This window comes from Gorilla gorilla, chromosome 18 (assembly GCF_029281585.2).
Source record: "Gorilla gorilla gorilla isolate KB3781 chromosome 18, NHGRI_mGorGor1-v2.1_pri, whole genome shotgun sequence".
NCBI classification, from domain to species: domain Eukaryota; kingdom Metazoa; phylum Chordata; class Mammalia; order Primates; family Hominidae; genus Gorilla; species Gorilla gorilla.
In genome coordinates, this window is record NC_073242.2 from 18,792,465 (window position 1) to 18,820,187 (window position 27,723).

A 27,723-nucleotide genomic window follows, 5' to 3' on the forward strand; every position below is an offset into this window, starting at 1 on the left:
GGATATCAGAGGGGTGAGTGAAACAGGCAGAAAGTTCAAGTGCAGAGGCCCTGGGCTGGGAGCTTGCCTGGTGCTCGAGGAACAGCAAGGAGGCTGGTGTGGCTGGAATGGAATAAGGGGACGGTAGTAAAGACGAGAACAAAGAGGTAGATGACGGAGGGCCAGGTTATGTGGAATCTTTCTGACTTTACTTTAACTGAGTAAATTACTCAGTTAAAGTAAATTTACTGAAGGGCTTTGAGTAGAGGAATGACATAGTATGACTTAATGTTTCTACAGCTCATGTGGGCTGCTGGTTGAGAATAGAGTATCAGGTAGGAGTTGATGATGAAGAAAATGGAGAGTCCAGTTAGGAAGCTACTGAAATAATCCAGGGGAAAGATAATGGGACCTCAACATTTCTCATGGGACCTCATGGGAAATGATGATAAATTGTCAGATTCTGGGTATATTTGGAATGTAAAGAGGACAAGATTTAACAGAGCTTTTCTGATTGGGTGTAGGGTACAAGAGAATCTATATCTATATTTTTATATCTATATCTCAAGGATGGCTCCAAGGGTTCTGACTTGAGTAACTTGGAGAGGGAAGACAGTGGAAGAAGCAGGTTTAGGGGATTAAGGGGCAGGTGAGAAATTTGATCTTGGAATACAAAACTTGTTATGCTTCTTAGACAGGGGTTGGAATTTTTTTTTTTTCTATAAAGGGCCAGATAGCAAATATTTTGGGCTTTGCAAGCCATACAGTCTCTGTCACAACAACTCAACCCTGCCACTGCCGCATGAAAACTCCCATAGAAAATGTGTGTTCCCAATAAAACTGTATTTACAAAAAAAAGTGAGAAACAGTGTTTAAGCATAATTTGAAAACCCTTTCTTAAACATGCAGCTGGAGAAGAAGCGGCAGGTTATATATGGTTCCTTGGAGTTCAGAGAAGGCATCCGGGCTGGGAACACATTTTGGAGATTTGTGTAGATAGGCCAAAGGAAAAATGAGAAGTGGAGAGGCAGAGAACCAGCTTCTTGGTTTGAGCTCCTGAGTTCAGATCTATCAGAAACTCAGGTACATCAGTAAGTTATATAGATTCTAGCTGGGCAGCTACATGCCCAGCCATAACTCTATTTCCATAAGAGAAAGGAAGATGGACTTTGGTGGGTACCTTGCATTTTCTGCTAGATAACAGGGCTCTAGAAGGCAGGCAGTTGGTCAAGGCAGAAGGAGAGAAAGAGAGAACACCTTGTTGATGTTGGTGTTGGCATGACTGATGGGTGCCCTCAATCATGATAGGCCCCAGACCACCACATGAGACCTGATCATTCAGAGGAAGGGGAACTATATGGCAGAGTGGGTACCACATGCCAGACACTATGCCAGCAGCTTCCAACTCCTTCACTTCATCTTGCATGTCATACGTCCCAGGAAAGCAGATTACATGCCCACTTACTGATGAAGAAACCGAGGCTCAGAAAACTGGTGAGCAACATAGTCCCTATTTGAACTGAGGTCTCTGTGACTCCACATTCTTTCAACTGTGTCCCTCCTGCCTTGGGACAGGGTCTATCTGCCTTCTGGTCCTTTTCATGCTCCCTATGGAAGTGGGCTGAGCCCTCACGTGTGTGCAGGGGTAAATGCATCTATTCTAGATCCTTGCTACTTAATCTGTGGTCTGTGGACCAGCAGCATCAGCATCACATAGAGCTTGTAAGCAATGCAGAAACTCCCATGAATCCCGTTACTGGGTATATACCCAAAGGAAAATACATCATTCTACCGAAAAGGCACTCATATCTTCATGGCAGCGCTATTTACAGTAGCAAAGACAGGGGATCAACCTAAGTGCCCATCCGTGGTGGACTGAAAAAGAAAATGTGGGAAATATACACCACGGAATACTATGCAGCCACAAAAAGAATAAAATAACATCCTCTGCAACAATAGGGATGCAGCTGGGGGCCATTATCCTAAGTGAATTAATGCAGAAACAGAAAACCAAACACAGAATGTTCTTACTTATAAGTGGGAGCTAAACACTGGGTACACATGGACATAAATATGGGAACAATAAGCACTGCAGACCCCAAAAGGGAGGAGAAGGAAGGGGGGCAATGGTTGAAAAACAACCTATTGGGTACTGTATTTACTATCTGGGCAACGGGATCATTATAAGCCCAAACCTCAGCATCATACGATATACCTATGTAACAAAACTGCACAGGTACACTCGAACCTAAATTTAAAAAAAAATAGCTTTTAAAAACGCAGAATCTCAGGCCATGACCCAGACTTATTGACTCTTTCACAAGATTCCCTGAGTGAAATGCACAGTAAATTTGAAAGCTTCATGGTTCTCACACTTCAGCCAGCATTAGAATTACCTGGAAGATTTCTTGGCCCCTAGAGGCTCTGATTCAGTCCGTATAGGAAGGACCTGGGATTCTGCATTTCTGACAAGGTCCCAGGCGATGCTGATGCTGCTGGTCCGGGGACCATGCTTTGAGAACCACTGGTCTACAGAGTGCCAGGTGCCAGGGATCTGGGCTCAGCAAGCCAAAATCCCTGTCTCAAAGTTGCTCACAGCCTCATGCCCTCCTCCCTGCCTCTAAAGGAAACACCACATCAGATCCAACGCTTCTTCCCTTTTCATAAGTCCCAGGAAAGCAGATTTCACATGCCGCCTCTTGTAACCACATCAGTGCTACCAATGCTTATGCCTACCCTGAAGCTCTCTTTGGTTTCTGCAGGTAAATCCTACCTCTCTTCATCCTAGCAGCGGTGGAGAGAGGGAACAGGTGGTCACCAGCTTCCCGCTAATAACCCTTCATATGTTTGCAGCCCATTATTAAATTGCCCTCACATTTTCCTTCTTGAAGATTACATAATTAGCTACCCTTTTCTGAATCATGGGGTGGAGAGGGTTTGGCTGACTGTAGCTACCAGCCTCAGACAGGAACATCTGTAGTGGAAATTCTTGAACCAGTGTGGAGGCTGGAGGTAGGATGGCACGGGGGCTTCAGAGGGTTTCAAAGGCGAGACCATCAGACTCCTTCCCCTAAGCAAGATCCTTAGGAGTGATATCAGCAGACAGCATGCAAGATGAAGAGATGTCTGGTAGGAGGCAGGGACTGGCTGGAGGTCAATCATCATGGGTGAGTCAAACAGCTTCAGGGCTTTATGGGCACCATTAGGCCCATCCTCCCGCTCTGTGCAATCTCCCACCCTGACCTGTTTTAGCCAATGGAACATCCTTTGGGGTAGGGGGCTGCGGGTGCAGCCTGGCTGGTGGTGGGCATCGTCCTAGGTAGGAAGTGTGTGCACATCACCAAAATGATGTCCCAGCATGCTAAGGTCAAGGTCAAAGTTTAGACCACCTGCATCAGCATCTCTAGGGAAGCTCGTTAGGAAATGCAAATCCTCAAACCTCACTTCTAAATCTACTGCATCACAATCTCTGGGTGAGGAGTCTGAAAATAAGGAGTTCCAGGATATAGCACAGCTCCCTACCCTCTTTGCGCAGTCAAGTTTGATGAATGGCTGTCCTCCTGTCTGATGTGTTGTTCTGTCTTCTCAACCTTTCTTTCTTGTTTTTTTGTTTTTTTTTTTTTGACAGGGTCTCACTCTGTTACCCAAGCTGGAGTGCAGTGGCACAATCTTGGCTCACTGCAGCCTCAACCTCCCAGGCTCAAGTAATCCTCCCACCTCAGCCTCCCAAGTTGCTGGGAAAACAGGTGCACACCACCACACCCGGCTAATTTTGTATTTTTTGTAGAGACAGAATTTCATTATGTTGCCCAGGCTGGTCTTGAACTTCTGGGCTCAAGTGATCTATCTGCCTCCGCCTTCCAAAGTGCTGGGATTACAGGTGTGAGCCACAAAGAAAACAAGAAAATTGTTCAGAGAAAATAAAGTACCAGTATAATGGCTAGTAATAATATAACCTGTCTGTGTGATGTGTTTATATTTTCAAAATAACAAATAGTACTAGCTAGCATTTATTGAGTAAATAAATGGTGGCAGGCACTGTGCTAAGGGATAAATCTAGATTGGCCCACTCAATGTTTACTTCCACTAAACGGTGGCTGTTAGTATCCTGTTCACTGAGGAGGAAACTGAGCCACACAGAGAAGCATGTCCAAGGTCACACAGCTAGTAAGTGGCAGGCTGACTCCGAAGTCCAGGATTTTAACTTCCATGTTATCCCTTCTTCCTCCCTAACATGATCTTCTCTTCCAACTGTAAAATAAAAAAAAGAGAGGGCCAGGTATATCAGCTCATGCCTGTAATCCCAACACTTTGGGAGACCGAGGCAGGAGAATCGCTTGAGCCCAGGAGTTCGAGACCAGCCTGGGCAACATAGCAAGGCCTCATCTCTGCAAAAAAAAATTGAAAATTAGCCAGGCATGGTGGCGTGTGCTTGTAGTCTGAACTACTTGAGAGACTGATATGGGAGGATCACTTGAGCCCTGGAGATCAAGGCTATAGTGAGTTGTGACTGTACCACTGCACTCCAGCCTGGGTGACAGAGTGAGACCCTGTCTTGAAAAGAAAAGAAAATGAAAAGAAATAAAAATAAACTTGTAGTTTTAAGCAGAAGAAACAGAGAACTACTACTCGTGAACTACATGTCAGTGTTTCAAGTATATTTTCCTCTTTTGCTTTATCTTTCACCAGCCTGGCAGGGGAGTATACCCATTCTGCAGATGAGGAAAACTGAGGCTCACAGAGGCGAAGTGACTTACTTGAGGTCACACAGCTATCATGTAAGCAAGGCTGGACTAGAAGTCGGATCTTTTTTTTTTTTTGAGACGGAGTCTTGCTCTGTCACCATGCTAGAGTGCAGTGGAGTAATCTGGGCTCACTGCAACCTCCGCCTCCCGGGTTCAAGTGATTTCCCTGCCTCAGCCTCCTGAGTAGCTGGGACTACAGGTGTGCACCACCATACCCAGCTAATTTTCTGTATTTTGGTAGAGACGGGGTTTCACCATGTTGGCCAGGATGGTCTTGATCTCCTAACCTCGTGATCTGCCCACCTCGGCCTCCCAAAGTGCTGGGATTACAGGCATGCGCCACGGCGCCTGGCCCAAGTCAGATCTCTTACTATCAAACCACACAGCCCGTGGGCAGGATGGAGATGAAAGGAGTCGGACTTCCATGTGGGGTTACTTGGTTATGTCTGCTCTTGGGATCATAGTTAACAAGAGGCTGCCATTCCTATTTCAGACTAAGCTATTTAATTAGCCTGGGGCCTTCTTACTTCCCTGGCATTCAAAAACACTGCCCAGGGTTACAGGTATAGCTAAAATAGGATCTGAATAGCATGTTTGGGAAGCTGTATAATTAAAACTGACTTAGGAGACAAGTGCCATCAGCCTGTATGGCAGAAATAGAAAGTCACCTAACCAGAATCTGTGTTGTTCGTATGGATGCGAGGGGCTGCTTTTGCAATTCTGGTGCTTTTTAATTATAATAGGTATCTTCAGGACCGTAGTTTGCTTTGGCACCTCTAACTACCTATCTAAGGATCCTGAAGAGAAGACCATTATTATATGCTTGTCTCTGCCATCCAGGGCTGGGTGGGTGGGTGTTCAAGGGAAGAAGGTGAAAGGCCTGGTTCCTTTTAGAAGCTGGAGATAAAAATGAGCCCCTGGATACCTTCAGGAAGTGACTGAGGCCTCATTCCCTGCTCATCAGCTCTGAATGTCATTCTGTGTTAAGAGGGGTTGAATTCCAGAACCATCTAATCTTCCCATTGCACATCTCTGCCTGAGTGTTCCAATGTGATCTCATCGTGGCCATGTTTTTTGTTTTTGTCTCCCAGCAGCTGTTCTTAGAGAACTAACTCCTCCCCTCTCTGCAGCCCTTGTGGGATCACAGCTCATGGTGCTCACACATCCCTGTCCACCTGGTCACTTGGTCCAGGCCGACTGAAGCAGAGTACAGGGTCCTCTGGACAACAGTAGGCATGAGACCTAAGTAGGGCCCGAAGTTTTCCATTAGATTTGGTATAAATATCTCTTTTCTTGCCGGGCACAGTGGTTCATGCCTGTAATCCCAGTGCTTTGGGAGGTTAAGGTGGGAGGATTGCTTGAGGCCAGGAGTTTGAGACCAGCCTCAGCAACATAGCGAGACTCCATGACTACAAAATAAAAATTTTAAATTAGCCAGGTGTGGTGGCATGCACCTATAATCCCAGCTACCCAGGAGGCTGAGGCGGGAGGATTGCCTGAGCCCAGGAGTTGGAGGCGGCAGTGAGCCATGATTGCATCACTGCACTCTAGCCTGGGCAACAGAGTGAGACTCTGTCTCAAAAAAAAAAAAAAAAAAGGAGTCTCTGGGCAGATCACCTGAGGTCAGGAGTTCGAGACCAGCCTGCCCAACGTGGTGAAACCTCGTCTGTACTGAAAATACAAAAATTAGCCAGGCATGGTGGCACAAGCCTGTAATCCCAGCTACTTGGGGGGTGAAGGCAGGAGAATTGCTTGAATCTGGGAGGTGGAGGTTGCAGTGAGCTGAGGTCGTGCCACTGCACTCCAGCCTGGGCAACAGAGCAAGACTCTATCTCAAAAAAAAAAAAAAGTCTTTTCTTTTTGGAGCATAAACTGTAAGAATATAAACTTAAGATCACTAGTGGCCATTTCCTGCCATGTAAAGCAAACCTACTCTAGGAAGAAAATATAAAAACCCTGATTTTCAGAGAGATGCTGTAAAGAGGTAGGATATATATAGAGAGAGTGAGCTCTTATGACTTCAGTTGCATCCCTATTTCCAGCCATGCCCACAGGATTTGCTCTTGGACTTTCCAGTTAATGAGCCCATAAATACTTTTCTGCCCAAGTTGGATTGAATTGGACTTCTTCCAGGAACCCTAGATAATACATATCTGAGACTCATATCCAGACACAAACTCCTCCTCCTCCTGCAGCACACCTGCATCTCTCTAGCCTTCCTTGCCTTCCATGACCTCATCACCTCTCACTCTGGTACTGCCATTGGCTCACTGCCATTATCTTGGTTCAGACTCACATTACTTCTCACCTAGATTGTTGCAACCATCTCCTCACTGGCCACCCTGCCTCCAGGCTTGTCTGCTCCATGTCCAAAGACAGCCAGGTGGACAGACAGACAGACATGCACACAGCCCTGCCAAAATCTTTCTGATCACAATCCTCCCTGCTTTTCCATGGGGTAACTTAGGAGGCCGCCTGACATCTGGCATCTGCTACCTGTGGAGCCACACCTGGCACCCACCTCTCCCCAGTTCCCATTCTCACCTCTAAGCTAATGCAGAAGCTATCTTCAGGGCTTTCTTACTACTTTCTGTGTCATGAAACCCTGGGCAGTCCATCAAAGCCTATAGAGCCCTCTTGGAATAATGTTTTTAGAATCGTAGAATAGAATACATAGATTGATAATGAAATTATAATGAACACTGATATACAGTTATCAAAATATTTAAACAAATTTAAATATGGTCATGTCTTTGCTTCTTTGTTAACACATTAAATAGACAATTTAGAGGTGGGCCTAATAACTATTTGTAATTTTCAAGCAATAAAGAACATAAATGAAATTTCAAGTCATTTGCAACAACTGCAAGTGTAATGAGATAGACTACACATGATCTTTGTTGGTGACAAAGTCCTGAGTAAGTGCTAAGCTTGTTTTGGTTGGTTGCCTGCAGTCATAATGGAAGGAAACACTAAATTTCAGAAGGAGGTTGGTGACAATAGTGATGTAACTTTTTTTCTTTCTAAGTTCATGGACCTTCCAAATAAGCCCCACTCCCCATCTTTGGTTCTTTGGGACTCAGCTTAATGTCAGCCCCTCTGGGAAACCTTCTGTGATCCTTCATCACACTAGGTTGGGGCCCCTCACCCGTAACCCCACAGTCCCCTGAGCCTCCCTTTATCACACCACAGGTCACATATAATTCCATGCATGTGTCTACCTCCCTGATTGGGGCCTTCTTCATTGAGATCTGTAAAGGTGCCAGCTTTGCAGGCACAGCCTTGATCTGAGTCCAAGTTACATTGAAAAGCTGGACTTCATGTCCCCGTGAAAGGCAGGAGAGGCTTGCAAAGCAGTGGGATCCTGGAACTCATTGACACTCCCCTGATGAAGGACTTAAACTGATTTCTCGTCCGTTCTTTCATCTGACAAGGGTGCAGCCATGATGAGTTGAGCCTTTATTGCTAACCAGATCTGCATTTTTGTCCTGTCCCTGTCTCTTGTCACCTGTTTACCTTGGGCAACTCACTTTGCTTCTCGTCTCAGGACTTCAGTTTCCTCACCCGTAAACTGGGGACCATGACAGTACCCACCTTGTAAGGCTCCAGTAGGGATGAAACAAAAACGAATGTGAAGGGCTTAACACTCAATCATAATAACCAGTTGTCTGAGAGTTGAAAGTGTCCATGTTAGCTGTTGTTGCAACCCATTTGCTCATTCAACAAGCATTTATCAAACACCTATTTTGCCAGGTGCTTTGCATACATTTAAAGCATTTCATAATACCAGAGGCAGGTTCTATTATCCACATTTTAAATAACCTCTTCTTTTGCTCGAGAGGTGCTTAGTATTCTTGGACAGTTTCAGGTCATAAGGGATTAAGGTACCAAAAAATTCTGGGGACGGGGTCATCCCCCTCCTCCAAGATCAGGCATTATTAGGCAACATGGTGCAGGGGCTAGGGAAAGGATTCAGGTTTAGGTTTGAATCCCAGCTCCTGGAAGCCATACACACCCTGCAGGGCAGACACATTTGACGGCAATAATTGAACTTAGCTTACCCTGCGAACGACCCTATGGTCTAAGAAGAATGTGTATTCACAGTTCAGAGCTAAGGAATCTGGGAGTGGCCAACCTGGAGATTCACTCCTTATCTATGAAGGATGTCTGGGTCCCCTGCCTATCCCTTGGAATGCAGGCTGTACAGGCAATTGAGGCCCTTGGTTTTGGGTTAAAGAGCCAAAACCCTTGGTTAAAGGGCCAAAAGGAAGTTGCTTAGATAGAGGGTGCTAAGCGAAAATGCTATATAAACTGCATGCTTTTTATATAAACATGCTTTTTATATAAACAATCGAGGCCCTTTGTTTTGGGTTAAAGGGCCAAAAGGAAGTTGCTAGGTGGAGGGTGCTAAGTGAAAATGCTACATAAACTGCATGCTTTTATATAAACAGTAGAGGTTCTCCTGTCCAGCCAGCTGCCACTGGATTGTCCCTGTATGTAAGTTCCCTCAATAAACCCTGTGTCTCGTTCATTGTCTCTAGGTCTCTTTTTTGGCCTCCTGGACGTGGTACTATTCCTAAAGGAGTTAACAGTGGTCTGGCATGACACGCCTTGGGCAAATGACTTCATCTTTTTTTTTTTTTTTCGAGATGGGGTCTTACTCTGTCATGTAGGCCAGAGTGCAGTGGTGTGATCTCAGCTCACTATAGCCTCAATCTCCTGGGCTCAAGCGATTCTCCAGCCTCAGTCTCCCAAGTAGCTGGGACTACAGGTGTGAGCCACCAATGCCGGGCTAATTTTTGTATTTTGTAAAGAAACTTTTTGTAGGCTGGTCTTGAACTCCTGGCCTCAAGTGATCCACCCACTTTGGCCTCCCAAAGTGCTGGGATTACAGGCACGAGCCACCATGCCTGGCCAACTTCACCTCTTAATGCCTCTTTTTTTCTCACCTAAAGAGTGGGATAGTACTTGTGCCTACCTCATGGTAATCAGAGAATTAAAAGATCAAAATTTGTGTAAAGGGCTGAAAACAGTGCCTGGCACACAGACCTCAAAAGGGGTTAACTTTTTTTTTTTTTTTTTGAGATGGTATCTCGTTTTGTCACCCAGGCTGGAGTGCAGTGGCACGATCTCAGCTCACTGCAACCTCCGCTTCCCAGGTTCAAGTGATTCTCCTAGCCTCAGCCTCCTGAGTATTTGGGATTACAGGCACCTGCCACCATGCCCGGCTATTTTTTGTATTTTTAGTAGAGACAGAGTTTCGCCATGTTGGCCAGGCTGATCGCGAACTCCTGAGCTCAGGTGAAAAAGGGTTAACTATTTTTACTTATGGGAACACCTAGCAAATTCCTCCAACTCCCTCAAGTGCCCCCAAGGAGCACCCATTCCAATAGGCATCCTCCTCTGTGAGGCTCACTCCCCACCTGGTATGCCTTGCCATCAGTGCTGGAGAAAGATTTTGGATAAATACCACAAAGTGGTTAGGAGTGGCCACCTTTGGGTTCACTGCTGGACTTGTGGGTTCAAAGGTCAGTGCCCTGGGCTACCAGCTGTCAGGCCTTCATAGAGGCTTTACCTGTCTGGACTGCAGTCCCTCATAAATTGGAGATAATCATAGCACCTCCCTCAGGAAGCAGAGTGAATAAGGGCAACAAAAACAATTACTGAGTGCCTACTCTGGCTGGACAGGTGTTACCTGATAGGAGTGATCAAGGTACTGCAGGTTGAAATGAAATAATGTTTTGTTGAGGCGTGTATGCCTGCAGAATCATAAGCACTCAATATGCATTACGTGCTATATGCTACAAACTAAATATATCATACTAAAAAATGTATAGGTCTGCTAGATTTTTAGACAAAAAATATATGCATCTGAATATCCATCTTTTGTTACTCCCATATTCATTTTCTCATTTATTCCCACAAATCAGCCCTGGAGGATAGGCAGGGTGGAGATTTTCTCCTGTTTTTACTGAGGAAAAAGAGGCACTGGGAGGTTAAAATTAAAATGCTGATGAGCTGGTGTCCAGCAACAGGAGATGACTGGGCATATTAAAAAGAAATCCGGCCCGGCGCAGTGGCTCACGCCCCTAATCCCAGCACTTTGGGAGGCCGAGGCAGGCAGATCACTTGAGGCCGGGAGAAACCTGGCCCACATGGTGAAACCCTTTCTCTACTAAAAATACAAAAATTAGTGGGCGTGGTGGCATGTGCCTGTAGTCCCAGGTGCTCGGGAGGCTGAGACACGAGAATCCCTTGAACCTGGGAGGCGGAGGTTGCAGTGAGCCAAGATTACCCCAGTGCACTCCAGCCTGGGTGACAGAGTGACACTCCGTGTCAAAAATAAAATAAAATAAAATAAAATAAAATAAAATAAAATAAAATAAAATAAAATAAAATAAAAAAGAAATCCAGCGGAGGGCAATGTTCCACCTCGAATCTCTGAGTGGAGAGCCAGAGGCCTTGGGCTGGGAGGTTTGATGGAGGCCTCTGGGTCCAGGGCGCCCCAGCCACGAGGACAGGCAGGAGGGCGGCGGTGGACACGCCCCGGGGCGCACGCTCGTTGGCGGCCGCCTGCCCGTGGGCAGAGGAGCGCACGAGGCCGGGCACGACGCTGGGTGGCGCTGCCGGGCCGCCCCGCGCTAGACTTGTTGCGTCCAGGGCGCAACTCCGGCAGGTTTAGGGTAAAGGGGCGCTCCGCTCTCTCCGCGCGCCCCCTGCAGCCCTGGACGCAGCACCTCCGTTTGGGACGCCCTACGCCCACCTTAACTTGAGGCTCCCATCCAAGCAGCCTCTGCAAGCCTCACCGCAACCGTGCTAGGCGCGTCGGGTGGGGCGGGAATAAAGTTTTTCCAACCCAGTTTGGGGAGAGGGCTGGATGGGAAGGACCCTCCCTGCTGCAGACTTCATGGCAGGGTGCACTGTGTCCCCTCGGCTCCACGGCTGCCCCGGGGGCGCTGCTTTCGGTAGGTGCCAGCCCCCGTGCCAGCAGGATGGGCTGACCTGTGTACCGCCCCCTCCCACCCCCTTCCTCATCCCCATCCCCTCCCCCGCCTCCCGCGCGCTCGGGCCCCAGCGTCTCCGGCCCCGCCTGCGCTGGGGTCGCTGCAGTCCCCGCAGCTGCCCCGGGCTCCTTGCCCAGGCGCCCCGGCCTTATTCCAGCCTGGGGAGCGCCTCGGGGGGGGAGCACGGGACAGCGAGGGAGGCCGAGGCGGGGGCCCTGGGCGCCCGATATCTCCGAACCGGGGAGGCGGCCCCGATTCCGAGAGCCGGAACGCAGGGAAAGGCAAGGACGGGGCGGCCGGCGGAGGGGCGGGCGCCGCTCATCAGCCACGCCAGTCACGTCTGGGGCCACCGGCTGCCTTTTTCTTCCTTTCCCCCTTTGCTTTCTTCCCCCTCCGCTGTTGGCGAGGGCAAAGTGGCCGTGGCGGCGCCATGCCCGGGCCGGAGTGAGTGCGCGCGGGCGAAAATGGCGTACATCCAGGTAGGGCTGAGGCTGGGGGCAAGGTCCGGGGTGCGGGGAGGGGGTGCCGCGCCCCCTCCGGCTGGGAGCGCGCGGAAGGGAGGGCCCACGGCTAGGCTCCCACAAACTTGCTTCGAGAAAAAGGGTGCCCGTGCGCGGGCAACCTGTGCAGCAACAGGGGTGCGCCCCGGGAGGAGAGACTGGGGACCCCCAAACCCCGGGATGGAGGGTCCTATGTGTACTCTGCAACGCGCGCCCTTGCCTCTTGGGGAGGGAATGGGGGGTGGGGCTGACTTTTCTTCTCCCCTGCCCCCTCCCTCTCCTTGGCACCCCACCCCAGGGGAGGGGCCGTGGGGAGGGCGGCCCGGGGCGCCCCAGCCGCCCGGCCCGCCAGCTGCCGTTGCCGTGGTGACGGCTCCGGCTAATTGGCCGGCGGAGCGAGCCTGAGGCAGCTGTTCCGACCAGGAGGGACAAGGACGTCGTCTCTCCTGGGCACTGGGTGCTGAGGGGTGGGGGACACCCGGAGGCCAGAGGCGCGCTGGTGAAGAGAAGGGAGCCTGTTACTTTACTCCGCTGCATTGGGGTCTGGGAGATGTGGACCCTCTTCACCTTGAAGAAACGTCCCCCACGAATCCTTGGGCTGAAATAATTTCTAAGCAGCCTTTTTTGGGGGGAGGAGGCGGAGGGGTGGGCCGGGCTTCTTGGTGAAAAGACCTTTCTCCTCTGCAAGAAGGGAAGTGACCGCAGGTCAGCGCCAAGGTCAAGCAGGCAGACCCGCAGTGAGACCCGTTGAGCTGCTTGCTTCTGGTGCTGGCGCCTCTGAGCTGGGCAGAGAAGCTTACAGACTCCCACGTCCAGGGTGCATCTTGGCTCACATCTTGTCCCCTCAGCCACAGCTGGGGGTGCTGCTGATCCTCCCATTCCCCTCTGGGTCACATATCCCCTCATCGTGTCCTCAGACGCTTCAGCATGCCGGGAACTCTGTGCTGTGTCACCTGGCGGAGCCTCTTCCATTCGTCTCCTGCCTTAGATTCCCTGAATTGGCTTCCCTTTCGTGGAATCGCCAGTTTCTCTTCAAGTTCAATGAAGGTCACATTACTGTCCATCCACTGTGTGCTGAATGTTGTCCAGGGGCTATTCAGTAGTCACCCGACAAACACTTGGGCGACCGCCTACTAAGTGCTGGCACTGGGGATACAGTGATGAAAACAGCACAGTTCCTGCCCCTCTGAGTGCGCAATTTAGTGAGAAATGAACATGATTACCGGCTCCTGGGGTTCTTAATGGCTGCCTTCAGCACAGAGAAATTAAGTGACTTGCCCAAGGCCACATAGCTGCTTAGGGGTCAAGGTGGGATCTCAAGAGGGGACTGTGGTAGATATGTTAAGCATCTCATATGGCAATGACCCAGTGATGTTGGTTTTCCTTCTAGAACAAGGTGTTAAACTTTGTTGTCCTGTAAAGTGCCAGATACTATTTTTTTTCTCTTGGAGGCTCACATGGTCTCTGTCACAACTATTCCACTCTGACTATAACACCAAAACTGCTATAGACAGTAGTAAATGAGTGGGTGTGGCTGTGTTCCAATAAAACTTTATTTGCAGGCACCAAAATTTGAATTTTGTATAGTTTGCACGAGTCAAGAGGCATTCATCTTTTTTTTTTTCAACCTTTTAAAAACTCACAAATTATTCTTAGCTCAAGGGCTGTAGCAAAACAGGCTGCGGGGCTGGTTTTGATCTGCGAGCCTTAGTTTGCCAACCTCTGTTTAGAATGCATGGGTTGTCTTTCTTCCTCTTTCTTTCTGGTGTGAATTGGTTCTCTTCCATCGGTGTCAAACATGTGAGCCCAGGAGACCCAATGCCAGAAAGACTCAGCATGCCTGGGAACGTCAGGGCACCCTCTTTCATCTTCTTTGCTTTCTCTCTGCTCCTTGACACTCATCTTGCACCTGGGCTTTGAGAAAGCTGGGGAGGCTGTTTTTCAGCAGGGCCATGAGGTGGCCTTGTCTCTGTTCACTTTGGTTTCATAAATGGCCTCTTTTGACCACCACATGTCTAGGAAATGCTTCCCTATATTCAGAAAATGGTCATAGATTATTATGAAAAAGTATCACTTTATCCTAAACATTCTAAAGCACTTTTTCATGCAAGCCCTATGAGGGTATAATATTTTGCTGTTTTGTGCCCTGCTGTACCTGCCGGGACAATACCCGGTGCCTACTGGGTTCCACTAGGTCTTGACAATCACCTAATTCTCATCACAGAAAGGGTGCATTTTATTTTTCAGCTGGACCGCACACAAGTATTTGCATAGTCAGTGTCCTGTCCCACCTCAACAGCACGCCTTTGAGGTATAGAGTAGCCTTTCCACTAAAGAAGAGGTAACCGAGGCTCAGAGAGGCCCCCTGACTTGCCCAAGTCACATGATCAGTCGATGGTGAGACTAGGACTCTAGTACTTCCTGGCTCAGCTTGTTGCGTGGCCCCTCAGCACCTTTGGGTCTTGTTCTGTGTGTGGTTTGAGTTTTGGCTTTAGAGAGTTTGTGATAAGTGCCTTTGACTGTTTCCCAAGCTGTTGCTATTCCCTTACCACTTCGAGGATTTCGATTTTTTCACAAGCCACGTACCACCTGTACTATGATGATGATGATGATGATTGTTATTTTAGACAGAGTCTCACTCTGTCGCCCAGGCTGGAGTGCAGTGGTGCGATCTCGGCTCACTGCAACCTCTGCTTCCCAGGTTCAAGTGATTCTCCTGCCTCAGCCTCCCCAGCAGCTGGGATTACAGGCGCCTGCCACCACGCCTGGCTAATTTTTTGTATTTTTAGAAAAGAGGGGGTTTCACCATGTTGGCCAGGCTGGTCTCAAACTCCTGACCTCAGGTGATCCACCCGCCTTGGCCTCCCAAAGTACTGTGATTATAGACATTAGCCACCACACCCAGCCCTACCTATGCTATTATTAACTTAATTTTTTTTCTATAAATGGGCTCATTTTTATTTTTACTTTAAAAAATCATATGAAAAGGAAACATTATGTCACTAATATCATAGGAAACCAAGATCATGTGACATGGCAGAAGGCAACTAGAAGAATAAACCCAATGGGAATAATTCCACATTATTGAATTCTAGGTGGACGTGGCTGTCTCCAAGGCTCTGGACAAGATCTACTTTCTTTGTTTAAAAGAAAGGGGATGGGGGAGGGTGGAAATTGGTAAGTGGTAAAAGATGTTAACATGTAGTGGTACCAAATTGAGACTTTCTCCTCCTTAAAGGAGAATCGGAAAAAAGATAATAACTTTCTCCCTCTTGATTCAAAGTTTTGAGTTTGAGTCCCACCTCAGTTCACCTCTGGGACATGCCCGAGGTTGGGATGCAGTACTTCCGACCTATCTAGCTTACTTGGCCCATTTGGAAAACCACCTTAAAGAGAAGGAGGGAGTCTGTGCCTTGAGAACCCAGGAGACGAAGATGGGGAGGTGGGGTGGGGCCACAACAGGAAGGGAGGACCTCCTTCCTCAAGAGGACCAGATTAGGGCTTCCTTTTTAGTTCCCTCTATTTGTGGGTGGTGATAGGAAACACCCCACCATCACCATTGGAGCAGAATTGGAAGGTAGGGCCTCCGGGAGGGCGGGAGAGCCAAGTAACATCCACTGTGTGCCTGCCTGCATGTTAGCTAATCATGTCCTTTTGGGTTGGCTACATGGCTATTTCTGTATAGGAAGGTTTGCTCTTCTCCTGAAGTGTGGCTGCATTGGATAGCATGACTATCTATCTGCCCGCTCTGATTCATAACAGCATAAGGTGCAAATCAAATCGAAATGCTAAAGTTTCCCATTTATTTGGTGTTGGTTAACCAGGAGGCTACCAGCAGCCCTGAAAATAGCAACACCTTGTTAGGATGTTAGGAAGTCAGCTCTCTTCCCAGGATGGTAAGTGGAAATATGCAGGGCTTTTTTTTTTTTTTTTGTAAATTTTTTTTTGAGTTGCTGGAATATTGCTAAACTGGTCTTGTCTCTCTTTCTTTAACCCCTTCGTTCCCTTACGCCCTTGGCTTCATCGTGGATCTTAAAAGGGCAGTTGGAACCATTAAACGAGGTGGGTTCATTTGATGATTTGTTTGGTCTGGTTTCTAATCAAGAAATGCCTGACTTTCATTTTGGAGTCTTATGTGGGGCTGTGGGGATATTGAATATTCAACAATAACCTGGTGTTAATAACAGCACAGTTTCCATTCCTTTCTACTGAAAGGAGATCCCGGTTTTGAAAAGACACCAGTTGACAAGACAAGTTTCCCTCTCCACCCCTACTTATTCCGTTTGATTATCTCTGTCTGTTTCATGTCACCGAGATTTTTTAAAAATATTTTTCCCCTGCTTTCAAGAAGACACAGTAATATTCATTGTGTTTCGAACATATCGTATAGCCCTTATGATATTGTATAAACCACCCACATATCAAGAAAGACGTTCACATAAACTACAAAAGAAAATACCTGCAAATGTTTTGCTTGCTACTAACGGCTCCAGCGAGTTGATGTTTGCTATCTTTGTGCCTGCAGTTGGTAAATAGAAATGGAAAACATTTTGTTCTAAGTGCTGAGCAGCAGAGCCAGAACTCCTGAATGTCTATTTCTCATCCGAGATCGGCTGCTTGTAATTTTGGGTGTTGTTTCTCCTCTTCCTCTTCCCCACCCTGCCCACCTCCCCTCTCCCCCATCCCCCCGCCCACCTCCCCCAATGGCCTCAGGGTTTTCTTTCTAGAATCTCTGATCTGCTGCTGTGCAGATGGACCTGCCGGCACTGCTGTCAGAAGTGCTATGAGTCCAGCTGTTGCCAGTCAAGTGAGGATGAAGTTGAAATTCTGGGACCTTTCCCTGCTCAGACCCCTCCCTGGCTGTAAGTAAAACTGCTCTGAACTTCTGAGAAATCAATTTCAATGAGAAGGGGGGTTGGGGGTCTGGGCCACGGGAGGGAGGATTTGGGGGCATGAAAGAGAAGCAGGCTGAGTTTCCAGGGACAACTTTGCTGCAGACTGGGGATATGTTCTGTACCCCTCATTTTGTTCGGCAAGCTGGCGAGACCAGCTGGTGGTGTGGTTTTAGTTCACCTAGTGGCACATCGGGCCTTCTGAGATATGAACCGTGTAATGCTAGGCGTGTGGGCATTTTTAGTCACGTGGAGTGTGGTTCCGAGCAGAAAAGGAGATCTGTGAGCCGAGCCTCTATATTCTTCAGGGGCTGACCGCATTCTGAGGGTTTCCATCCAAGTCAGTGTGACAAGATTCCCTAGCACCCAGCCCAGGGCCTGCGCATAGTAAAAGCTCGATAAATATCCATTGCATGGATGGGTAGATGGAATGAACAAACAAGTGCCTTTTTGCTGCTCCGAACAAGAACTTCAGAAACAGGGAAGCAGAAAAGCACCTCCAGGCTCCATCCTGTCCTCCAACGCTGTTTATGTTCTCTCTGGCATCTTTCGTTTTATTTCTAATTTGCTCTCCTCCCGCGCCTGCATACAACATCTCCATCTGCCAGTCGCTCAGATATTTTGGGAACGCAGTTTTGAAGCTTCTCAGCCACGTGCCTGGTCCACCTCTCCGTGACTGAGAGAGGGACGTGGTCAGAGAGCCTGGGTACAGTCAAGAAGGTCGGGGCTGGGAAGGATCAAGAAGTCATCAAGTGAGCTTGTCATGATTCAGAGGGGCAGGCCCAGAGAGGGAGACAGACAGCGGCCAGGACCCACAGCTGGAGCCTGGCAGAGTGGAAGGAGGCAGCGCTGTTTCAGCTCAGTCCTTGGTCTCAGATTCCAAAAGTCTCTGGTGTCCCATCTTTCCCTCCAAGTTGGGGGCTCATGCCTCAGGCCTCTCATTTTCTCTTCTTAGAAACAAGTATCAAATATTTCCATAGCAAAATGGTTCTGTATCCAGGCTCTGTGGTCTCAACTACTATTTCTAGTTCTGTGACCTTGGGCAAGTGGTTTGATCTCTGTGTGCCTTGATTTCCCATCTGTGAAATGGGATGATAAAAAGAATAGTATTTCTCTCAGAGTTGTTGAAGGGAGTCAATGAATTTGGAATGTGGAAAAGTAGTTAGGAATGCTTGATACTTTGTTGGTGATTATACATGTAAGTAACTCTGGCTGGGCGCAGTGGCTCATGCCTGTAATCCCAGCATTTTGGGAGGCTGAGGGCAGGCGGATCACTTGAGCTCAGGATTTCGAGACCAGCCTGGGCCACATAGTGAGACCCCCCATGCCCCATCTCGACAAAACATCAAAAAATTAGCCGGATGTGGTGATGTGTGCCTGTGGCCCCAGCTACTCTGGAGGCTGAGGTGGGAGGATCGCTTGAGCCTAGGAGGTTGAGGCTACAGTGAGCTGTGATTGCGCCACTGCACTCCAGCCTGGGAAAGAATGAGACCCTGTCTCAAAAATAAATACATAAATAAATAAATGAGATATGCATATAATATGCTTAGCACAGAGCAAAAGTTTTATAAGCATTTATTTCTGTCAGTATGAGGTTTCCATAGAGATTAATTAAACTGATACAAACACAATGTTAAAGAAGTCTTCCATTATTCATTATTCATTATTCATAAGTTGTGGCCTGAATCCTACAGGTGTGTGTAGAGTTGAGATTTTTGGTGAAAGCAACTCATTAATCAAGCGATAATTCACAGCCGGGTGCTGTGGCTCTCATCTGTAATCCCAGTGCTTTGGGAGGCTGAGGTGGGAGGACTGCTTGAGGTCAGGAGTTTAAGACCAGCCTGGGCAACACGATGAGACCCCTATCTCTACAAAAATTTTAAAAATTAGCTGGGCACGTTGGTGCCTAGAGTTCCAGTTCTTCGGGAGGCTGAGTTGGAAGGATCGTTTGAGCCTGGAAAGTCAGGGCTGCAGTGAGCTATAATCATGCCACTGCACTCCAGCTTGAGCAACAGAGCAAGACTTCAAAAAAAAAAAAAAAAAAAAAGGATTCTACTGGTCTACGTAGCAGAAGTTAGTTCAGTCCATCTGATGTCCTTAAAGCTATGCTCACAAGAATGCTATCTCCATGTGGGTAGGGAGTTTTGCCTGCCTTGTTCACTCAGAAAAAGTTGTTGACTGACAGACTATCCTGCAGGCAGAACTTGCATCCTGAAAGTGCCAATCATCAGTTGAAAAGTTAATCTCAGTTCCTTTTGTAGTTATTTCTTAAGTACAGTGTGCCAGGCGCTGTGGTATACACAGGGCTAGATAGGGTCCTGTGACCATGCTCAGGGAATTCTCAGTCTCACGTAGGAGGTAAGGCAGGTATGTAAGTCAGGTTGCCCCCTAGAGTTGTGCATTTACACCCTGCATTCCATATATGACAGTCCTGCATAAGACCTTGTTATGAAAGAATCAGGAATGATGGCTTCAGGCATAGCTGGATCCAGGAGCAGAAATCATGTCATCAGAGCCTTTCTCTCTCTCTCTTTCTTTCTCTGTTTCTTCTGTATTGGCCTCGTTGTTAAGCTTGTTTTCTCCATGTGGCAGCACTAGACTTGCATTCTGTTGCGGTTGCATAAAAAACGAACAAACAAACAAAACAAAACCAGGAAAGACTCTTATTAGCCTGGCTCGGGTTATGTACCAATCACTTTCACTTGGAGGAAATGGTGCTAGAATCATGCCAGTTACCTGCCCACCCAGGAAACCAGGGAAATGGTCATTTCCACCATAAACACAGGAACTAAACTATTAGACCAGGGGTTGGCAAACTTTTAAAGGACCAAATAATAAATATATTAGCCTCATGGGCCATATGGTCTCTGTTGCAGCTACTTATTTCTACCATTGTTATGCAGAAGCAGCTGTAGACAGTAAATGAATGGGCACGTCTGTGTTTCATTAACACTTCATTTACAAAATCAGGCAGTGAATTTGGCTTTGTAGTTTGCAGACCCCTGTAATAGACAACTGGGGTATTGTGACTAGAGAGGAGGAAATTGACTAGAGAGGTGGGCAGACATCACCCCTTGTAGAGATAGGGGTCTCATTGTGTTGCCCAGGCTGGTCTTAAACTCCTGACCTCAAGCAGTCCTCCCACCTCAGCCTCCCAAAGCATTGGGATTACAGGTGAGAGCCACGGCACCCAGCTGTGAATTATCGCTTGATTAATGAGTTGCTTTCACCAAAAATCTCAACTCTACACACACCTGTAGGATTCAGGCCACAACTACATCTAGGAAGAGCTGGGGGAACCTGCAAGCTCAGGTTGAGTTGGGTCTTGAATGCCAGAGTAAGGAATTTGGATTTTCTTCGATACCAGCGGAGACCCCTCACAGGTGTTGAATATCACAGCCAGGTACCTGTTTGCCCCCGAGATGTCCAAATGTTGAGTGTTACAGATGCACAGCCTAGGTTCTCATGCTGAGCTGGAGGACAGTTGCGTTTTGCCTTGACTGCTGCTAACCCTTTGTGTAAGCAGGGGCAAGGGGGCTGGGACCCTCTGGGAAGATACTTCTTTTGGTTTTGCCACTAGTAGAGAAGTGGACTAGAACTTTCCCAGCAGGGCCAATACACCACAAAATTCCAGGTGGCGCCATTCACATGGTGGCCATTATGAATGGCACCACGTAGGGTTGTGCAGTCTACAGACTGAACAGCTGTGCGTGACCTTTGTGCTTCCCAGGATGAATGAGGTCTCTTCTGAACACTGGGCAGTGCTTAATACAGTTTTGACACTCGGCATAATGCAAAACGGTAAGAGAAATCTGTAAAGGGAAGATGGCTAAATCATTCAGAAAGTAAATTTACAGCTTTGTGTTTTCCCCAGATTTATTTACCAAGTGGGCAGCTGCATGTTATCAAACAGACAGGAAGTAGAAATGTCAAGTGTATGGGCTTTGCAGTGCTGTTCCTACTGCGACATTTGAGCCAAGAACCATGGGACTTGCCTCTGTGGACTGGCACGTGGCAGATGAGCTGGCCCTTTGTGTGTGCTCTGCGTGTGATCTTGGGGATACAACATTAATTGTCACATATGCTCATGTCCTGTGGGCCCCCAACTTTTCTTGGCTGGGCTGGGCTGGTGAAGATTAGGAAAACTGCACAATCTGAATGGTGCTTTTTGAGGCAATGCCAGAAAGACCCTCATTGAAGAGTGAATTAAAGTCAAGTTGGTTGATTGTTTGTCGAACAAGCACATATTGAATGCCTACAATGTGCAGAGCTCTTACAGCCCTCTCAGAGATGCCCCCCCTTGGCGATTGGGAGTGTGTGCCATTTAGAGTTTAGCATTACTGGCTTAGCTGGGGTTCTGCCTTTTAACAGTGGTGCAAATTAGTTATTCATCCTTCTCCCAACCTGTATTAGTTTGTTTTCTGTTGTGATAAAGGGATACCCAAGACTGGGTAAGGTTCAAGTGATTCTCCTTTTTTTTTTTTTTGAGACGGAGTCTAGCTCTGTCGCCCAGGCTGGAGTGCAGTGGTGCAATCTCGCTCACTGCAAGCTCTGCCTCCCGGGTTCATGCCATTCTCTTGCCTCAGCCTCCCGAGTAGCTGGGACTACAGGCGCCCGCCACCACGCCCGGCTAATTTTTTGTATTTTTTTTAGTAGAGATGGGGTTTCACCGTGTTAGCTAGGATGGTCTCGATCTCCTGACCTCGTGATCCACCCGCTTCAGCCTCCCAAAATGCTGGGATTACAGACGTGAGCCACCGTGCCCGCCCAGTTTCAAGTGATTCTTATGTCTCAGCCTCCCAAGTAGCTGGGACTACAAGTGCATGCCACCACGTCAGGTTAATTTTTGTACTTTTAATAGAGATGGGGTTTCGCCACGTCGGCCAGGTTGGTCTCGAACCCCTGACCTCAAGTGATCCACCCACCTCAGCCTCCCAAAGTCCTGGGATTACAGGCATGAGCCACCATGCCTAGCTCCTGATAACACTTTTGAAGAACATCAGATCAGTCTCATCTCATGCACAGGATGCGTCTGAAGACCTCACAGCATTCAAAACTTGCATTTTTCAAGACGAGTTTTCCCATAGGCTTTAATGTCAAGTTGGGGGGGATGCAGCCTCGGAAGGCATAAATCTACAGCCATTATGGCTTAGGGGTATGTTATTAGTAGCATCAGTCTCAAAACGACGTCACCAGCTGTTTTTCTACCTCCTTTCCCATCCCTCCAGCATCCTTACCTAGCTTTATGAGTATTGGGGGGGATCTTAAAGCCACCCCAGTTGTAATAATATCAGCTAAGCTGGGCATGGAGGCATGCATCTATAGTCCCAGCTACTCAAGAGGCTGAGGGCGGGAGGATCATTTTGAGCCCAGGAGTTCGAGTCCAGCCTGGGCAACATAGTGAGACCCTGTTTCTTAAAAAAAAAAAACAATGAATTGATCGATCAATCAATAAAAAATGTTTCAAGATGTATTGAGCACCTGTTTACTACACAACCAAGCACTGTTCTAAGCATTTTATTTATTTTTGAGACAGGGTCTCTTGCTGTGTCACCCAGGCTGGAGTACAGTGGCACAATCACAGCCCACTGCAGCCTCAAACTCCTGGGCTCAAGCAGTCCTCCCACCTTAGCCTCCCAAGTAACTATGACTACAAACACAGACCACCATGCCCAGCTAATTTAAAAATTTTTTTTGTAGGAACAGAGTTCTGCCATGTTGCCCAGGCTGATCTCAAACTTTCGAGCTCAAGTGATCCTCCTGCCTTAGCTTCCCAAAGTTTACATTCTTCACAAAGTTTACAGTTGTGGGCCACCATGCCCAGCCAACTTTTAGTAGAGATGGGTCGTGCTGTGTTGCCCAGGCTGGTCTCAAACTCCTGGCCTCAAGGGATCCTCCTGCCTTGGCCTCCCAAAATGCCGGGATTATATGTGTGAGCCACCATGCTCGGCCTCTACGCGTTTTATATGTGTTAACTCTTTCAGTGTTTACAACCACCATATAATGTGGGTACTGTCAATATTTCCACTTTACAGATGGGGAAATGGAGGTACAGGAGGGGAAAGGGACTTGCCCCAGCACCCAGCCAGGGTTCAGCCCCAGCGGTTCTCTCAATGACTACCCTGTATCGTCTTCCTTCTCCATCCACCCCTACCTCCTCCTTCCCAATTTCTCAGCAGTTCTTTATTGGGAGCACATTGAGTCACGGCTGCTGCTAATTTATAGCTATTTCTTTACATCAAACTTCTGTTCAGAAATTGTTGATTTTCAGGGCCATTTCTGCCGCGCAAAGAACCCTTGAGTGACATTGTTATAGGATATTTTTAAAAGATCTTAAATTATAGACACAGTGACTGTTGAAATACCAGGACACTTGTAACCAAAAGCAGAAGTTTGGATGCCTATAAAACAACCAGACGGTTCACTCCAGACTGGAGATTGACAGGTCTCGGGCTTCACTGAGCCAAAGTGGCGCCCCCACGTGGCGACAGCTTAAGTTTACACAGCTCTCCACCCAACCCCAGCTTTGAAATTATGCAAGTTCTTGACAGATTGTTCTAAATTGGGGAATATTTCTTCATATCATTTCACATTTTGTGCAAAAAGCAAGACGTTGTTGAGAGTTTAAGGACACCACACTGTTTCAAATTTGCATTATTCCATGTTGCATAAAATGAGTCTGAGAGCGGTTTCATCATGGGTCTTAACCCCCAAGGGACAGAGATGCCAGTCCCCGGGGATTCCTGGACAGCTACTGAGACCTCTTCCCTTCCTATAGGATGGCCAGCCGGAGCAGTGACAAGGATGGTGACTCTGTCCACACGGCCAGCGAAGTCCCGCTGACCCCACGGACCAATTCCCCGGATGGAAGACGCTCATCCTCAGACACATCCAAGTCTACATACAGCCTGACGCGGAGGATTTCGAGTAAGTATCTCTGCTTTACCTTTCTGGGGGCCCTGGCTGGCTTTCCCAGACACTCTCCCACGGAGAGTCATGAAGGGCAGTGTTATTGCTGGGGGAGGGCGGCAGAGTGGGATGACAGTCCAGGAGACAGGGCGAGAGAGAGATAATGACGGTGTGACAGAGGAGGGCATCACACCTGATTGCTGCTGAGTTTAATCAAAAGCAATCATTATGATTGATTTTTGCTTTATTAATTTTAAGTCTGATTGAATTGGCTGAATTGATTAACATTGTCAGTATATCATTTCAGATTCTGAAAGATGAGTGTGGCTATATTATATAGCAGGGTTTGTCAATTCTGGTGACTTCGGGAGCTAGGCGGGTTGCATCAGTGGCCAAGTGCAGAGGTTGCATAGAGATAAACATTGCCTGAGTGCAGTGACAAATGGCAGCTGCCGCTCTGTCTGGAGAGTTACTAGGGCAGGGTGGGGACTTCGGTCAATTGAAAAGCAAATGCCCATTGAAAGGGGGGCAGGGTGTCTGCTACTCGGCTCTGGCCAATGGTAGCTGTATGGGATTGGGGGCTCCGTATTGTCTGATCTTTGTAAAGAGATATTGACAATCTGGGTTTTTTTATGTGGAACATTCTTACTTTCAAGCCTAAACAAAATGTATGTGTGGCCATCAAATTTGACCACCCAATTTGTCCACTCTGTTGTGTGGCATATGTGTTTGACCAAACAGCATGATTTGGGCGAGGAGGAAAAAGGAGGACAAACACCCAGAGGCTCCCAACCTCCTTCTGCTCCACAAAAGTATCTCTGCTCTGCGTGAACCGATGTCTGAAATTCACCAAACAGAGGGAAAAGCTTCAAATGCATGAAACAAATCCATTCAGGTGGAGATCATTGGTGTCCAACCTTTCCTGGGGATAGAGGGAAAAGAAAAAAGTAGAAAAAAAAAAAAGAGTTCAAGGGCATGAAATAGTGAAACAGAGGGAGCACTGGATTTCTTTAGGCCTCAGTCTTCCCATCTGTAAAATGAGAGGGCTGGTCTAGAGCTGCACTGTCTGGTAAAACAATCACTAGACACACGTAGCTGTTGAGCACGTAAATGGTGTGAGACTGAATCTTACTGATGTTCTGTAAGTGCAAAATACATACTGGACTTTCAGGACAGTGAGAAAAAAAAAAAAGTCTGGGCGCGGTGGCTCATGCCTGTAATCCCAGCACTTTGGGAGGCTGAGGCGGGAGGATCACCTGAGGTCAGGAGTTCGAGATCAGCCAGGCTAACATGGTGAAACCCCATCTCTACTAAAAATACAAAATTAGACGGGCATGGTAGCGCATGCCTGTAATCCCAGCTACTTGGGAGGCTGAGGCAGGAGAATCGGTTGAACCCGGGAGGTGGAGGTTGCAGTGAGCCGAGATTGCACCAGTACACTCCAGCTCAGGCAACAAAAATGAAACTCTGTCTCAAAAAAAAAAAAAAAAGAGAGAGAGAGAATTTAAAGTATCTCACTAAAATATTTTTATATTGGTTCCATGTTGAAATGAGTATACATTGGATATAGCGGGTTAAATAAAATAAAATATTAAAATTAATTTTGCAGTCTGGGCGCGGTGGCTCACGCCTGTAATCCCAGCACTTTGGGAGGCCGAGGCAGGCAGATCGTTTGAGGCCAGGAGTTCAAGACCATCCTGGCCAACATGATGAAACTCCATCTCTACTAAAAATGCAAAAATGGGCCAGGTGTGGTGGTATACAACTGTAGTCCCAGCTACTTGAGAGGCTGAGCCATGAGATTCACTTGCACCTGGAAGATGGAGGTTGCAGTGAGCCGAGATCCGCCACTGCACTCCAGCCTGGACGATAGAGCAAGACTCTGTCTCAAAATAAATACATAAAATTAAATGAATTTTGCCCTTTTTTTTGCATATTTTAAAAGTCGTGGCTGCCAGAACATTTTAAGTTACATGTGTGGCTTGCATTTCTGGCTTGCGTTATCTTTCTATGGACAGTGTGGGCCTAGATAATTTCTAAGTCTCATGCCCAGCTCTGAACACAGGTTATCTCCATTTAGCATACATCTATCAGAGTACCTCCCATGCCTCTGGCAAATGTCTCATAAAGACAACTGTTTGGGCAATTAGCAAGAATGCCATGAGCTCATTGCTAGAAGAGAGGGATGTGCAAAGGTTGGAATAATGAACTTAGGATCAATGCACTCTGCTGGTTCATGGAAGGGAGAGAGGCGGCCTGTAAGCGATGAGGTTTGAATGTGAACCTTGAAGAAGTACAGTCATTCCCATTTGTTGGTCTGTGCCTACGGGCACATTCTGTGCCATGCTCTTTCCATGCCCTGGCTCAGTGAATCTTCACCACATTCTTTGAGGTAGGTGCCATTATTGACTCTATTTTACTGATGGGAAAACAGAGTCCCAGAGAGTCAAAAGAATATGCCCGGAGTCACATGGCTCACTGGTAATGAGTACACGAGTAGTGAGTAAGTGGCTGAGATGGAATTCCACCCAGGCACCCTGGTCCCAGAGCTCACTCTCTTAAAGTGGAGACATCATAGGATAATGGTAAGAGCCAGACTCAGGGGCCAGCTAGACCAGCCTGACACCTGGCTCCTACACTTGCAAGTGTGTGACCTTCAGAAAGTTACTTAAAGCTTCTGTTTCCTCGTCTATAAAGTGGGGATAATAGCAATTATCTAATAATTCAAGGGGATGTGAAGATTGTGATTGCACATATGCGATGATGTAGTGTACACAGTCCATTAGAGCAGTGCCTGGCGCTTAGCTGCTGTGATGATGGCAAGGTGACAATAGTGCCACCAAACTATCTGTCACAGAATCAGTGAGTATTTCAGAGTGTGGAGAAAGATGGCAAAGGTCATTTTGAAGCAGAGTAAACAATGCAAGAATCTGCTTACCTGCAAAGTGGCCCGGGTCTGCCCCGTATGTGGCTGTCTTCATTGTTATTTCTGGTGGCTCTCAGGTCTTGAGTCAAGACGTCCCAGCTCTCCACTCATCGATATTAAACCCATCGAGTTTGGCGTTCTCAGCGCCAAGAAGGAGCCCATCCAACCTTCGGTGCTCAGACGGACCTATAACCCCGACGACTATTTCAGGAAGTTCGAACCCCACCTGTACTCCCTTGACTCCAACAGCGACGACGTGGACTCTCTGACAGACGAGGAGATCCTGTCCAAGTACCAGCTGGGCATGCTGCACTTCAGCACTCAGTACGACCTGCTGCACAACCACCTCACCGTGCGCGTGATCGAGGCCAGGGACCTACCACCTCCCATCTCCCACGACGGCTCGCGCCAGGACATGGCGCACTCCAACCCCTACGTCAAGATCTGTCTCCTGCCGGACCAGAAGAACTCAAAGCAGACCGGGGTCAAACGCAAGACCCAGAAGCCCGTGTTTGAGGAGCGCTACACCTTTGAGATCCCCTTCCTGGAGGCCCAGAGGAGGACCCTGCTCCTGACCGTGGTGGATTTTGATAAGTTCTCCCGCCACTGTGTCATTGGGAAAGTTTCTGTGCCTTTGTGTGAAGTTGACCTGGTCAAGGGCGGGCACTGGTGGAAGGCGCTGATTCCCAGTTCTCAGGTAAGGGATGGGATTGTGGTGTTTCCTCCTGGGAGCTTTTTTAAAAAGTGATTATTTTTATTTTATTTTAC

At 47.7% G+C, this 27,723-nt stretch overlaps 1 protein-coding gene across 7 annotated transcripts in view; it reads left to right on the forward strand.

Moving 5' to 3' along the window:
- The first annotated feature begins 11,784 nt into the window (after window positions 1–11,784).
- The window catches only part of SYT17 (synaptotagmin 17), a 99,531-nt gene continuing 83,592 nt past the window's right edge, over window positions 11,785–27,723 (forward strand). The window contains exons 1-5 of one of the 7 annotated variants that reach the window (XM_031002944.3): window positions 11,786–12,207; window positions 16,268–16,290; window positions 16,942–17,090; window positions 23,899–24,047; window positions 27,033–27,652. In XM_031002944.3, coding sequence (XP_030858804.3) covers window positions 23,900–24,047; window positions 27,033–27,652 — 768 coding nt within the window. In that variant the 5' untranslated portion in view covers window positions 11,786–12,207; window positions 16,268–16,290; window positions 16,942–17,090; window position 23,899. Of the gene's footprint in view, window positions 12,208–12,903; window positions 16,125–16,267; window positions 16,291–16,941; window positions 17,091–23,898; window positions 24,048–27,032; window positions 27,653–27,723 lie in introns of those variants that run through there. The other 6 variants (XM_031002942.3, XM_055365362.2, XM_055365359.2 and 3 more) reach the window with 6 other exon arrangements.